Genomic DNA, 15851 nt, shown 5'->3' on the forward strand with positions numbered 1-15851 from the left:
CAATTGTTTTTAACTTGCAGATATTATCCATATTGAATAGACGGCACATATACTTTAAAGTACATATATATGGTCAATATCGATATCTGCAAATTAAAAAATACAGGTAATGTCGAAATTGATAGCCGGATTTATAATATGAAATGAATGACACGTACATGTACTAACAACGTATTGGACAAATGGAAATGTTGACATTTGAATTCAATTGCACAAATCTGCAAGTTAATCGACCTGGGCCGAAGGAACACGCAGGAACTATCAGAATATGGTAGTGTGCAACAGAGACAAGTTGATATTACGTGTCACCCTACCCCAAAGGTAGCAGGTCAATTGGTAAAATGCTTAATGATGCATGAGTTTCGTCAGCCCTAATAGAATACCTTTGATGAAAACGGTCGAATGGATTGTGTATCATTCTGGTCATTGCACTACATGAAGGATGTAGATGGATATTTGAGGGAAGGAGGTCAGGAGAATTGACCGACTGGCCAGAGTTATTTGGCTGAGCTGAAGTGCGGAGGGGATATATCAGTGAACTACAACGAATAACGATAGTTTACAGATACAGCGCGGAAACAGGCCCTTTCGGCCGACCGGGTCCGCGCCGACCAGCGATCCCCGCACATTGGTTTTTGGTTGTTGGTCCTCCAAAATATTCCAAATGCAATTTAACACTATTTTATATCCACTAGGGACATTTTTTAACATTCACCAAGCCAATTAACCTGCATACTTGTACGTCTTTGGACGATAGGAGCACAGAGAAAAAGAGATAGGTCTGCCTTACGAATATTGAATAGTTAGAGGGTATGCAGTCGAATCAAATAAATAAAAGACAATTGCCAAAAATCGTTTTCACTGGAAATATCCTGCCATGAATTTGATTTGAACAGGTAGTGGAGGGTGTATAATTAGCCTATTTTCAAATGTATGAGGACGTGGTGAGGCGCAATTTGAATGTTTGCGAGTCCACACCTGGAGAGGGTTGGTTCAGGGTTAAAGGATTCACACGTTCAATATTAGCCCATTTAATGCACTTTTGAGATGTGTGTTGTGTGATAATTGAAGGTTTTAGGGAAGCAGATGTTCAAAGTGAAAGTGCAATGGCTTCATCCAGCAATGCTTAGGTTTCATTCAGCTATCAATAGGCAGTGAGGTAATTAAGTGATTAGACATTAGTCCGTTGTACATACAATATCCCCTAATCCCGGGTTGAGAATAATTAGTGGACATTCGCATTTGTTCCTCGCCACCACTGAGGATTCATGGTGAAAGGACATATTTGTGACTGACTTGCATTGTTACCTGTTGCAATCCAATGTCATTCTAGTGAAGCGGGGTTTAAAAACAACAGTGTTGGAGTGGACAAAACGACGAAATAGAGTGGAAGGCAACGCAGACAAAATTGAAAATTATGGAAATCAAACGATGTCGCCTGACGAGTACGACAAATCTGCTGCCAGATTGAGAGCATTCATTGCGCAGGTTTGTATATCGTTATCCGAACTTTCATCGGCTTCGGTAAAATATCTTTTAATTAATTCTCTGCATAAAATACATTTGCAAGATCAATAGCAACGATTGTTGACGATAGAGTGATATCATTCATAGTTCGTCAGCTGAATTTAACAAATAGCGAGAGTGCATTGATAATTTTTCCGATATAATAGTAATCGAACGTATCAATTTCAGTGTAACGAAAACGATTCACCTATCCCGGTGAATACGGACCTTTCCTGCACGGCTTTCAACTGACTTTTGATTTTTTTTCATGTCTTGGTTCATCCGGGCTCCTTGTTCAGGACTGCCCCAATCCCAAAATTACGGTTCATGCCCGTAACACTCAGTCGGTTCCGATCGGTTGTCCCGGTCTTGAAGCAGTAACTGTTTCCCATTCCACATATGCACCCAGATCTGAAAGTTCTCATGTATAATTTGCAGATTTCCAGCACTCACGGTTTTAGTGCATCCTCTCTAGTTTCCTCTTTTTCTCTTTCCCTCTTTTCCCCATAATTCGCTCTGGACATCACATGTTTATTAAAACCAGGCCGAATTTTAGGGAAGCCCTTTCATGCTTGTTTTGACTTAAGGGAAGAATGAGCCTTCTGCAGCCCGTTTTCTGAACGTTCAGGATCTGAATAGAAATTCCGATTTGAAGCAGCGTGTTCCCACTCTGAGACGATTTATTAAATTCATACGCCCCTGGGCCCTTGACGGCCTTCGGAGAACGCAGAGGAAGAACGTTCACATATGAGTGATTTTCCCAATTCTCACCGGTGGCCCTTATGAAAACGTTGCGCTCCACTAAATCACCCGACCTGTTCCCTCCCATAAATCACCTCTCTCCTTCAAAGACCAACGTATCAATATTCCCGGGATGCCACATTCCCTGGATCTCATATTTCACCTCCAGGTCTGATCAGTATCCTTTCTGTTTTGTTTCTCTCTTTTACAGTTAACTTGGTGGCGATTGTGATCCAGTCCCGAGGGAAGTGTGGTCTCTCCAAATGTATCACTCGCTACCTGGTGGGAATTGCAGCGGCCGATCTCCTGGTCGTTATCTCTAACTCTTTATTGAGGAGGGTTGGTCAGAGTTACTTTCCGCGATCATTCCTGCACATTACACCCGTGTGCAGACTCACCATCGTCTTACTTTCGACAGCCACGCATGTTTCTGTCTGGCTGACAAGTCGTCTTCACCTTTGATCGGTTTGTGGCCATTTGTTGTGAGAAGCTGAAAACAAAATATTGCACCGAGAGAACGGCGGGTGTGGTTATCACCACAGTAAGTGTGATGAGCTTTTTAGTCTCCATCCCTTGGTACTTTATTTACAGACCAGGAGAGGTTATTGATGGTGTCCCGTGGCGTTGTGTCGTCACGCGGGAGTTCTATACTTCCGGTGCATTTCAACTGGGTTTAAAAGATTTTTTCCTTTCTCAACTATTCTTTTTTTGGGGTTGACGTTATTTTCGGTTCATAGTCTGAGCACGGTTAATATTTAAGACTATAAATGATGTCCAGGCACGGAGGTACCGATTGCCTGCTGTCAGCAAGTAAGGTATTAGGAATTGTCTAAGTATTCTCGTCAGTGTTACCGTCTGGCTGAGAAGGAATGGCCTTGAACTGAGCCTGAAGCCGAACACATCCTCAGTCCGCGTGAGGCTCGTTCGTGCAGCCTTGTTTTCGTAAAAGATTTTATATCAGGCACTGTGGAGGGTGCAACGAGGGTGCGAGCTGACAATCCCAGTAAGGGAAATGATCTAACCCTGGCACTTAGTTCGGTCCCGCAACGCCTGAGTCGGGATGAGCTCTTTCCTGAGAGACCTGTTTGTCTCAAAGAAGAGGCACTGGCTTCAGGCCTTTACAAGATGAACTTTTGAGTTGCTCTTTGGGTTTCGCTGATTTCAGTTTCGTTCCCCCTTTTCCGTTCACCGATTTCTTGGCCGTCTTCACCTTTTCACCGCGGCGCGGGAAGCGGTGGCAGCCGGGGATGGCGTGAGAACCCGGGGAGGTAGTACGGACCTGGGATGCCGAGGGCAGCCGAGGGGTCGTTGCGAGCCTGGGGTGACGCGGTCAGCCGGGAGGCGGCGCGACCCTCGAGTGGAGTCGGCATCGGTAAGTAGTTGCGTCCGCTGTTACCGAAATCCGTTCAATATTTTTCAGTTAGTTTCCAACCATCTGGATGACGACGAACCATTGTAGAAAGCCTTTGTACTTCAGAATACCCAGTTAATCAAGTTGATCAACTGGATCCTTGGAGGAGATTCAGGGACTAAGGAGCAAAGTAAAAAAGGAGATCGGAGTCTAGCTCTAGCAGACAGTATTGTGGACAATCCCAAGAGATTTTATCAATACATCGCCGAGGATCCAAGGAGAGATATTCCATCGGCTTTTTTGTTATTTTTAGTGTGTTTTAAGAAGTTTGCGTTAATGTTCTTTGGTTGCTTTATAATAATAATAATAATAATACATTTTATTTATATAGCGCTTTTCATATACTCAAAGACGCTTTACAGAGATTTTGAGAACATAGGGGAAATGAATAAATAGATAAATAAGTAAATAAATAAATGAACAGAGAAAGGAGACAGAAGGTGAGGTGACCTTCAGTGGTTGAAGGCAGTACTGAACAGTACTTATGCGGGGGGTGGGGGAGGGGGTCGGGGGAAACTTTGTCTCAATCTCTTACGTTTCCGGCGATGCGACTGTTTTCCCAATCGTATCTCCGGTCGCTCTGCGGCCCAACATCATAGAGCTGCCATGGATCGAGACTGACTTTAAGCCCCACCGCTTACCATCGGAGCCTGCGATCCCTTGCCTGGGATCGACGCTCCAACCGCGGCCTGCGGATTTCACCATCGAGAAGCTCGCAGTCTCGTGTAGAGACCGATGTCCGGAAGCTCCAATGACGCAGGAGGTTCGTTTGGCCCCGACCCGGGATCGGATCGCCCGGCGCGGGGAGCTGAGATCCCCCGATGCAGGAGCTTGATCGCCCCGACGCGAAGGGCCCGACCGCCAGCTACGGGAGCCAAGATCGTCCCATCAACGGTAGAGCAAAGAAGGGAACAGATTGAACTTTTTTTTCTGGATCTTCTGCGTCCGACAATTGGATGAACGCAGATGGAACTGCCCACTCCCTGTTGATAAAACAATGGGGGGAAAAACAGCACAAACGAGCTGATGGGGAAGTTTAAATTCTCTTGCACTTTTTATTGGCAAAACGATGAAATGGACATGAATTAGTAAAATTTATATATTCCATCCTTTTTCTCATCGCAACATTTCGGTGGCCAGCCACACACTCCGGGAACCGCTGTCTCTTTCTCCCAGCACCAGAATACTCGACATATCCCTCCAGTATCGCGACGTCTTTGTCCAGGCGCGGTAAACTCTGCACAGGGAAATACATCAATCTTTGTTTCCGTGTATGTGAGCGAAACAGAGGAACTGGAAGATTTTCTGCGCTCTGGAGATACCATTTTTTCACATTCCTGTCTACATTACTATGAAACCTGAATTATATCCTCTATCGAAACGTTATTGAGAATGATCTGTGCTCCAGGCCCAGTATCCAACGGTTGCGAGGCGTATGGATAAAGATAGGGTAGGCCTGCAAATTAAAACTCTGAAAAGGGGCAAAACTAACAGAAATTCACTCGAGTTGCTTGGAACAGGTTGTTTGCTAAAGAGGACATCCAGAAGGAGCGTCCGGAAAGTGGGATGTTTCTTATACTGTGCTGACTGGACTTCAGGGCATGCTTGTTCCTGTTAGAGTGAAGGGCAACGCCGGCGAGGGTAAGGAAGCTAGGATGACGAGAGAAATTGAGGCTCCGGCCAAGAATAAGGAGGAGGCATGGGGCAGGCAACTGGATTACGTGTGTCCCTGAAGGAGTTTCGGTAACTGGGGAGCAGGCTAAAGATGTAAATCAGGAATGCAAAAAAGGAGGCAGGGGATAATCCAAAGAGAAAAGGGTAACCAGGAAGACAATAGGGCCCCTCAGGAATCAAAGTGGACATCTCTGTGGGGAGGCACAGAGGATGGGCAGAGTCCTCAATGGGGTTTTCTCCTCTGTTTTTAACATGGAGAAAGACATGAGGAATGGGGAACTTGGAGCAGTCGATGGAGGTCTTGAAGGCAGTCAATTTTCTTATTTCATATTTCACATTTCAGATACAGCGCGGAAACAGGCCTTTTCGTCCCACGAAGTCCGCGCCGCCCAGCGATCCCCGCACACTAACACTATCCTACCCACTAGGGACAATTTTTATATTTACCCAGTCAATTAACCTACATACCTGTTACAGTCGAGGATGTGCTGAATATTACAATCGAGGATGTGCTGAATCTTCTAATTGCTCGGATTGAATTCCATCTACCATTTCTCCGCCCATTTCTGCAGTTAATCTTTACCTGCTCTACCTTCTGACAGCTTTTCTCACTATCTGCAACTCTTGCAGTTTTGGTGTTGTCAGTGTATATGTGTGCGTATGCATGCATGTGTGTATATGTGTGTCTGTATGTAGACACAAAATGCTGGAGTAACTCAGCTGGTCCGGCAGCATGTCTGGGGGAAAGGAATAGGTGACATTTCGCAACGAGACCATTATACACAAACAGAAGAGGTCCCTGCGGAACTCCACTGCTCACAGACCTCCAGCCAGAATATCTTCCTTTCACCACAACCATCTGTCTTCTACGAACAAGCCAGTTCTGAATTCATACAACCGAATCGCCGTGAATCCCATGCATCTCAATCCTCTGGATTAGACTACCCTGTGTGATTTTATTCAAAGCCTTACTAAAATCCATGTATACAACATCCTCTGCCCTACCTTCATCAATATCCCTCATCACCACAAACGCCTCAACCAAGTTCGGAAGACACAAACTGCTGCGTACAAAGCCAAGCGGGCTATCCCTAATTAGCGAATCTCTTCCAAATGGGAGTATCAAAGATTTCTCTCCAAAGGTTTCCCTACCACTGATGGGAGGATCAAGTCGATAATTTTCCGGATGCTCTCTACTTTCCTTCTCAAACAATGGAACAACATTGGCCGCTCCCCAGTCCTCCAGGTCCTTGCCTGTGGCTGGAGAAAAATTAAAGCTGGAGAGAGAGAGAAGGAACGCTGACGGATGCGGGTGGCGGGGCTGAGGATAGCGTTAATCAAAGGGGAATATGTAGACAGAGGATAATGAGTACGGAGTGCGCAGAGAGGATAATGAGTACAGCGAGGGTGGGAGAGGAAGATGCGTGAAAACGGGGAAGTGAGGGCAAGAGATGAGACGGAATAGGTGATGGGGCATATAAAGGAGAAGGACGAGGGGGCAGGGAGACCCGCTCCTATATTCCGCAACTTGTCCAGTTACCTGATTTGGAACAACAGTCATCTGTTTCATTATCACGAGTCCCATATCCGGTAACTTCTCCTCAGTGAAGCCGTAGTGATATATTCACAACAAAGTTTAAAGCCATTGAAAGGGCTGTTAAAAGGGGTCCTTAAATATTAAACGTGCTCAGGCTATCAACCGAAAATAACGATATGTCAACCCAAAAGAAACTTGATCAACGAGAATAATTGAGAATGGAAAATATATTTTAAACCCAGTTATTTTTGCCTTGCATTAAAAGTGAGGGATGTGGGGAATCCGCTGCGGTGGATGTTTATGTTAACTTTTGTGTCGTTCTGTGTCTTGTTGCTTTTTTCCCCTATGGCTGTATGGTAGTTCGCATATCACTGTAACTTAATTGGTACAAGTGACAATAAAAGACCTTTGAAACTTCCATGACATGTTTTCAAGGATATTTCTCCTGTCGGGCGACACGGTGACGTAGCGGTAGAGCTGCTGCCTTACAGCGCCAGAGACCTGGGTTCGGTCCAATCTACGGGTGCTTGTCTGTACGGAGTTTGTAAATTCTCCCCGTGACCCGAGTAAGTTTTGTCCAAAATCTTCGGTTTCGTGCCACACTCCAAAGACGTACAGATTTATATGTTAACTGACGTTGTGTAAACATAAAATTATCCCTGGTGTGTATAGGATAGTGTTAGTGTGCGGGTATTGCTGGTCGGTGCGGACTCGGTGCGCCGAAGGGCCTATTTCAGCGCTGTATCTCAAATCTAAACTAAAACTGAACTAGAGACTACAGAAAAAATCGAGCCTCAACACATGTGATCAGAGATAATAAATAGTTACACATTGATTGTTTCACGTCAGCGTGTTCCTGAAATAAAATATACCTTTATTCCCACGGAAGATAGACACAAAATGCTGGAGTAACTCAGCGCGTCAGGCAGCATTTCGGGAAAGAAGGAATGGGTGACCTTTCGGATCGAGACCCTTCTTCAGACTGATTCCACTAAGTTTAATCCCACGAAGAGCATCCAAAGTTGCAAAATCGCACATAGAGCTCCTTTCCGAATACTGTGCTTTCTATCGTTTGATTATTTTGATAATTGCATTCAGTGGATATTTCACTGCTTTCTTCATCTCCTCTCTGAACTGGGACTGTGTCAGGACATAAATACACGTGTTGGTGCAGGAACTGAGAACTTGTAGCATATGTGATGTTTGTTCTGTGATTTGGTTAGGATCAGAGTAAGAGGTATAAAGCTGAATGTTTGCAATATTCCTGTAAACCGTGTACACAAACTGTGTTATCCACAACAATATAAAACTGCCGGTTATACTGAAAAGTAAAACGATAGATTTGCTGCGTTTCTCCATCTCTGGGTCCTTGTCATTCTCTCCATTGCTGCAGCCCCGGAGCCCCCTGCGGACTCTACTGGCCGCTAAAATACGTTGGGCCGTCAGAACATTGAACAGCAAAATCAGGAAAATTGGGATGCATGGAGTTAAAATGCGGTCAGTTACGTCAAATGCAGCCCAGGCGGCGGAAGTACTGAACTCCCGCGTGACGACACAACGCCACGGGACACCATCAATAACCTCTCCTGGTCTGTAAATAAAGTACCAAGGGATGGAGACTAAACAGCTCATCACACTCACTGTCGTGATAACCACACCCGCCGTTCTCTCGGTGCAATATTTAGTTTTCAGCTTCTCACAACAAATGACCACAAACCGATCAAAGGTGAAGGCGACTGTCAGCCAGACGGAAACATGCGTGGCTGTCATACGTAAGACAATGGCGATACTGCACACTGGAGTAATGTACAGGAATGATCGCGGAAAGTAACTCTCACCAACCCTCCTCAATAACGGATTAGAGATAACGACCAGGAGATCGGCCGCTGCCATTCCCACCAGGTAGCGAGTGATACATTTGGAGAGGCCACACTTCCCTCGGGACAGGATCACAATCGCCACCAAGTTAACTGTAAAAGAGAGAAACAAAACATAGAAACATAGAAAATAGGTGCAGGAGTAGGCCATTCGGCCCGTCGAGCCAGCACCGCCATTCATTGTGATCATGGCTGATCATCCGCAATCAGTAACCTGTGCCCAACTGCTCCCCATATCCCTTGATTCCACTGCCCCACGGAGCTCTATCTAGCTCTCTCTTAAATTCATCCAGTGATTTGGCCTCCACTGCCTTCTTTGGCAGAGAATTCCACAAATTCACAACTCTCTGGGTGAAAAAGTTCCTTCTCACCTCAGTTTTAAATGGCCTCCCCTTGACTGTGACCCCTGGTTCTGGACTCCCCAACATTGGGAACAGTTTTCCTGCATCTAGCTTTTCCAGTCCTTTTATAATTTTATATGCCTCTATAAGATCCCCACTCGTCCTTGTAAACTCCAGTGAATACAAGCCTAGTCTTTTCAATCTTTCCTCTTTTGACAGTCCCGCCATCCCATGGATCAATCTCGTGAACCTACGCTGCACTGCCTCAATTAAAAGAACGTCCTTCCTCAAATTAGGAGACCAAAACTGTACAAAACAGAAAATATACTGATAAGACCTGGAGGTGAAACATGAGGAGATCCAGGGAATGTGGCATCCCGGGAATATTGATACGCCGGTCCAGGAAGGAGAGAGGTGTTTTATGGGAGGGAACATGTCGGGTGATTTAGTGGAGCGCAACGTTTTCATAAGGGCCACCGGTGAGAATTGGGAAAATCACTCATATGTGAACGTTCTTCCTCTGCGTTCTCCGAAGGCCGTCAAGGGCCCAGGGGCGTATGAATTTAATAAATCGTCTCAGAGTGGGAACACGCTGCTTCAAATCGGAATTTCTATTCAGATCCTGAACGTTCAGAAAACGGGCTGCAGAAGACTCATTCTTCCCTTAAGTCAAAACAAGCATGAAAGGGCTTCCCTAAAATTCGGCCTGGTTTTAATAAACATGTGATGTCCAGAGCGAATTATGGGGAAAAGAGGGAAAGAGAAAAAGAGGAAACTAGAGAGGATGCACTAAAACCGTGAGTGCTGGAAATCTGCAAATTATACATGAGAACTTTCAGATCTGGGTGCATATGTGGAATGGGAAACAGTTACTGCTTCAAGACCGGGACAACCGATCGGAACCGACTGAGTGTTACGGGCATGAACCGTAATTTTGGGATTGGGGCAGTCCTGAACAAGGAGCCCGGATGAACCAAGACATGAAAAAAAATCAAAAGTCAGTTGAAAGCCGTGCAGGAGATGTCGGCATTCACCAGGATAGGTAAATCGTTTTCGTTACACTGAAATTGATACGTTCGATTACTATGATATCCGAAAATTATCAATGCACTCTCGCTTTTCGTTAAATTCAGCTGACGAACTATGAAGGAAATCCCTATCGTTCACAAACGTTTCTATTGATCTTGCAAATGTATTTCATCCAGAGAACTAATTAAAAGATATTTTACCGAAGCCGATGAAAGTTCGGATAACGATAAACAAACCTGCGCAATGAATGCTCTCAATCTGGCAGCAGATTTGGCGTATTCGTCAAGCGTCGTCGTTTGATTTCCATAATTTTCAATTTTGTCCTCGTTGCCTCCCCCTCTATTTCGTCCTTCTGCCCACTCTCGCACACTGTTGCTTTTAAACCCCGCTTCCCTAGAATGGCATTGGATTGCAACATGTAACAATCCAAGTCAGTTACAAATATGTCCTTTCACCATGAAGCCTAAGTGGTGTCGAGGAACAAATGCGAATATCCACCTGGGACATTCTCAACACGGGATAACGGAATATTGTATGTACAGCGGAGTAATATCTAATCAGCTAATAATCTCACTGCGTATTGGTGGCGATATTAATCCTGAGCATTGCTGGATGAAGCGATTACTCTTTCACTTTGAACATCTGCTTCCCTAAAACCTTCTATTATCACACAACACACATCTCAAAAGTGCATTAAATGGGCTAATATTGAATGCGTGAATCCTTTAACCCTGGATGTTAGTGACCAACGGGAATCAATTTAACCAATCCTCTCCAGGTGTGGACTCGCAAACTTGCGCCTCAGCACGTCCTCCCTTATATATTTGAAAATAGGGTAATTATCCTCCCTCCACTAACAGTTCTAATCAAATTCATGGCAGGATATTTCCAGTGAAAACGATTTTTGGCAATTGTCCTTTATTTATTTGATTCGACTTCATGCCCTCTAATTATTCAATAATCATAAGGCAGGCATGTCTCTTTTTCTCTATGCTCCTATCGTCCAAAGACGTACAGGTATGTAAGTTAATTGGCTCGGTAAATGTTAAAAATGTCCCTAATGGGTATAAGATAGTGTTAATGTGCAGGGATCGCTGGTCGGCGCGGACCCGGTCGGCTGAAAGGGCCTGTTTCCGCGTTGTATTTCCAAACTATCGTTATTCATTGTACTTCACTAATATGTTCCCTCGGCACTTCTGCTCATAGCCAAACAACTCTGGCCAGTCCGTCACTTCTCCTGACCTCCTTCCCTCAAATATCCACCTGTAGTGCAATGACCAGAATGATACACACTCCATTCGACCGCTTTCATCAAAGGTATTCTATTAGGACTGACGAAACTAATGCATCATTAAGCGTTTTACCAATTGCCCTGCTACCATTGGGGTAAGGTGGCACGTAATATCAACTTGTCTCTGTTGCACACTACCATATTCTGATAGTTCCTGCATGTTCCTTTGGCACAGGTCGATTAACGCAGATTTGTGCAATTGAATTCAACTGTCAACATTCCCATTTGTCCAATACGTTGTTAGCATCTGTACGTGTCATTCGTTTCATATTATAAATCTGGCTATCAATTTGGACATTATCTGCATTTTAAAAAAAATTGCAGATATCGATATTGACCATATATATGTATTTGAAAATATATGTACTGTATATATGTATTAAAAAATATATATATACATATATGGACAACATCTGCAAGTTACAAACAATTGCAGATAATGTCGAAATACTTTTATATATATACTTTATATATATAGCACATTACTTTCTTGCTATTTACCACAATATAATCAAGTCAAGTCAAGTCAAGTCAAATTTATTTGTCACATACACATACTCGATGTGCAGTGAAATGAAAGTGGCAATGCCTGCGGGTTGTGCACAAAAATAATTACAGTTACAGCATATAAATAGTTAATAAGTTACTAAACATAGCACAAAAAGTGTCGACAAAAATTTAGTCTCTGGGGTTATCAAAGTTGACAGTCCTGATGGCCTGTGGGAAGAAGCTCCGTCTCATCCTCTCCGTTTTCACAGCGTGACAGCGGAGGCGTTTGCCTGACCGTAGCATCTGGAACAGTCCGTTACTGGGGTGGCAGGGGTCCCTCATGATCTTGCTTGCTCTGGATCTGCACCTCTTGATGTATAGGTCCTGCAGGGGGACGAGTGTAGTTCCCATGGTGCGTTCTGCCGAACGCACTATTCTCTGCAGGGCCATCCTGTCCTGGGCAGAGCTGTTCCCAAACCAGACTGTAATGTTGCCGGACAGGATGCTCTCTACAGCCCCAGAGTAGAAGCAATGGAGGATCCTCAGCGACACTCTGAATTTCCTCAGTTGTGTAAGGTGGTAAAGGCGCTGCTTAGCCTTACCCACCAGTGCGGCAATGTGCGTTGCCCACGTCAGATCCTCTGAGATGCGGACTCCCAAGTATTTGAAATTGCTCACCCTATCCACAATAGACCCATTTATCTCCAGTGGCGTGTACGTCCTTGGATGTTTAGCCCTTCTGAAGTCCACAATCAGCTCCTTTGTTTTAGTGACATTCAAGAGGAGGCTATTGTCCTGACACCAGAGTGCCAGATCAGCCACCTCCTCCCGGTAGGCCTTCTCATCGTTGTTGGAGATCCGGCCCACCACCACAGTGTCATCAGCAAACTTGATGATGGAGTTTGAGCTGAACCTGGCCCTACAGTCATGTGTGTACAGGGAGTACAGTAGGGGGCTAAGGACGCAGCCCTGGGGGGATCCTATGTTCAGGGTGAGGGAGCTAGATGTGTGTTCCCCCATCCTGACCACTTGGGGCCTGGCAGTGAGAAAGTCCAGGACCCAGGCACACAGAGGGGTGCTAAGCCCCAGTTCCAGCAGCTTCTCAACCAGTCTGCTGGGGACTATTGTGTTGAATGCTGAACTAAAGTCAATGAACAGCATCCTCACATAGCCCCCCTGGCTGTCCAGATGAGAGAGAGCGGTGTGTAGAACCTGGGAGACCGCATCATCCGTGGACCTGTTCGGACGGTATGCGAACTGTAGTGGGTCCATGTTGCGAGGAAGGAGGGCGCAGATGTGCTTCTTGACTAGCCTCTCCAAGCATTTCATGACAACCGAGGTGAGGGCCACCGGTCGGTAGTCATTTAAACACGCTGGAGAGGCATTCTTTGGCACCGGTACAATGATGGATCTTTTGAAGCATGCAGGGACCACGGACTTTGCCAAGGAGAGGTTGAATATTGTGGTGAGCACTGGAGCAAGCTGAGTAGCACAAGACTTTAGTACTCGCCCAGATATACCATCTGGGCCTCCAGCTTTCCTCGTGTTCACACGCGTCAGAGCCCACCTCACCTCATGCTCGGACACCGAGAATGTGTGCACATCCCCGGCGGTGGATCCCCCTCCAGCCTCGCTAGCCAGCGCCCCTTCGGTGCTGTTTTTAGACGGCGAGCTGGTGGTGTTACCCGTCTCAAACCGTGCGTAAAAAGAGTTCAGGTCATCAGCTAAGGAGGAGCCGGCACTTCCGGTTGAGGGGGTGCTGGACCTGTAGCTAGTTATAGTCCGTAGCCCCTGCCAAAGGCGCCTGGTGTCCTGCTGCTCCATCTGTGACTCCATCTTGTCCCGGTACCTCTTTTTTGCACCCTTCACTGCCCTTCGCAGTCGGTAGGACTCTCCCTTGTAGTCGTCCATGTTGCCGGATGCCAGGCCGGAGTTGTAAGCAGCGGTGCGAGCATTCAAATCCACGCGAATAGACCTGTCCACCCAGGGTTTTTGGTTAGGGAAGATACTGACCCTTACCGTGGGGATGATGGTATCGGCTATTGTAGCAATGAAGTCCGTAACCGCTTCCGCAAACTCATTTACGTCTCTGGAACTTGCTTGGAACATGTTCCAGTCGACTTCGCTCAGTGCATCTTGCAGCATGGCCTCTGAATGGTCAGCCCACCGCTTTACGTCCCTCGTCACTGTCGCTTCCCGTACTATCCGTTGTTTGTACTCCGGCAGCAGGAAAATGGCAGCGTGGTCAGATTTCCCAAAAGGAGGGAGAGAAACGGCCTTGTAGCCTTTCCTGAACGGCGTGTAGCAGTGGTCCAAAGTTCTTTCCCCCCTGGTGACACACGTGATGTGTTGGTAGAAGTTGGGCATGACCTTTTTGAGATTTCCCCTATTGAAGTCTCCAGCCACCAGCACAGCCGCATCAGGGTTCTTGTTTTGGTGTTGACACAACACATCGTGTAGGGTGGACAGTGCCACGTCGGTGTCCGCATGCGGTGGGATATAGACGGCTGTGATGATCACCGAGCTGAACTCCCGGGGTAGGTAGAATGGTCGGCATAGGATAGTTAAATGTTCCAGGTCCGGCGAGCAGGAACGAGAAAGCGTCTTAATATTCCCAGGATTACACCAGTTATTATTGGTCAAGAAGCAGACTCCTCCGCCCTTGGATTTCCCAGATTCTTTCGTTCTGTCCGCCCGGAAAACAGTGAAGGACTCGGATGGGCAGATCACCTGGTCAGGCACCAGCGGGGTCAGCCATGTTTCAGTCAGACAAAGGATGTTACAGTTCTTTATGTCCCTCTGGAATCTGATCCTTGCCCTGAGGTCATCCAGCTTGTTCTCCAGGGACTGGACGTTGGCCAGAAGTATGCTGGGCAGAGGTGGACGTAAGGCTTGGGTTCTCAGCCTGTTCCGAACCCCCCCTCGCTTCCCTCGGTGTTTTTTCCGACTTTCCCACTGACCTGCGTTCCCACTGCTGCTGCCGCGGTGCGCTCCTTTGATGATCTCTATTGGTATATCGGTGAGTAGATTTCTGTTTAATAGTGCTCCTGTAGCGCTCGAGTTTAATTTTACGAGCGTTTCCCGGTCGTACATTGGTTAATGCTAAGTGCTAGCACACGCTAGAGCACTTAGGGATAATTTAAAAGTAAACATACCAGTTTAAAACGCACAGTTCCCGCAGAGCTACCACGACGGCGACTGGACCGGACCGCGCCATCTGTAGACTAATACTGCATTTAGTGGAACAACACTGTGTGCATCCGGCTCTCTGGCGCCAATTACTTTGAAGTTACTAAAGGATTATTAAATCCAAAATCAACTTTCTCCCTGAATCTGCGGGATATTGCATTTTTGCGCAGTCGGCATTTGTTATCTAGTCGAATGACTTGCTAAAACATAAACGGTATTTAATACCACCTGATTCTCTGATTCCTGTTCAATGCAAATGTAAGTTGTTTGGACACATTCATGGCAGATTCCGAGCCCTCGACAAACGCAGCGTTCGGACAGTTTCGGCAAGCTAGCGATCTTGCTCATTCCGTTAAGATCGGACGGCGGGTTAGGTAAAACTGACAGCGAATATAAAATAAAACCTACCAAGGCGCGGTTCACAAGGATCGGTATTATTGCAATTGTGCCTCACCTGGAACGCCAATAGCCCCAATAACAGGATAATAAATCTCTCGGATCCTCAGAATTACCGGTTTCCCCATTTCTCTCAGCAGCAATTACTCGTGCTGGTTGGGACGCCACGGCTCTGTTAGGATCTCTGAGATGATGCGTTATCATGCACCCATATTTATACAGGAGACACACTCCAAAGGTACAGTTGTAATCCTAATCATTGCTGTTGGTTACAGTTGATGGAACAAACAAACTACGTCAGCGCGTCTGCTTCTGAAGCAAAATATGTGTTTGACTTCACACAAACATCTCCACATGCGGGAAAAATCCA

The 15851-nt window shown here is 46.0% G+C and overlaps 1 protein-coding gene across 1 annotated transcript; it reads right to left on the minus strand.

Annotated features, from left to right (window-relative positions):
* Positions 1 to 7934: 7934 nt before the first annotated feature.
* LOC144612307 (putative G-protein coupled receptor 139) lies at positions 7935 to 15609 on the minus strand. Its single transcript, XM_078431886.1, has 2 exons — positions 15540 to 15609; positions 7935 to 8839 (listed from the first exon to the last, which is right to left on the minus strand). The coding sequence occupies exons 1-2, from the start codon at positions 15607 to 15609 to the stop codon at positions 7935 to 7937; spliced, it is 975 nt and encodes a 324-aa protein (XP_078288012.1).
* Positions 15610 to 15851: the final 242 nt, after the last annotated feature.

This window comes from Rhinoraja longicauda, chromosome 44 (assembly GCF_053455715.1).
Source record: "Rhinoraja longicauda isolate Sanriku21f chromosome 44, sRhiLon1.1, whole genome shotgun sequence".
Classification (NCBI taxonomy): Eukaryota; Metazoa; Chordata; class Chondrichthyes; order Rajiformes; family Arhynchobatidae; genus Rhinoraja; species Rhinoraja longicauda.

Excerpts from the sequence above, each read along its gene's own strand:
- LOC144612307 (XM_078431886.1), bottom strand. The coding sequence starts at position 15,609 with ATGGGGAAACCGGTAATTCTGAGGATCCGAGAGATTTATTATCCTGTT. Across the intron at positions 8,840-15,539 it reads TGGGGCTATTGGCGTTCCAG|TTAACTTGGTGGCGATTGTG; the intron begins GTGAGGCACAAT and ends TCTCTTTTACAG.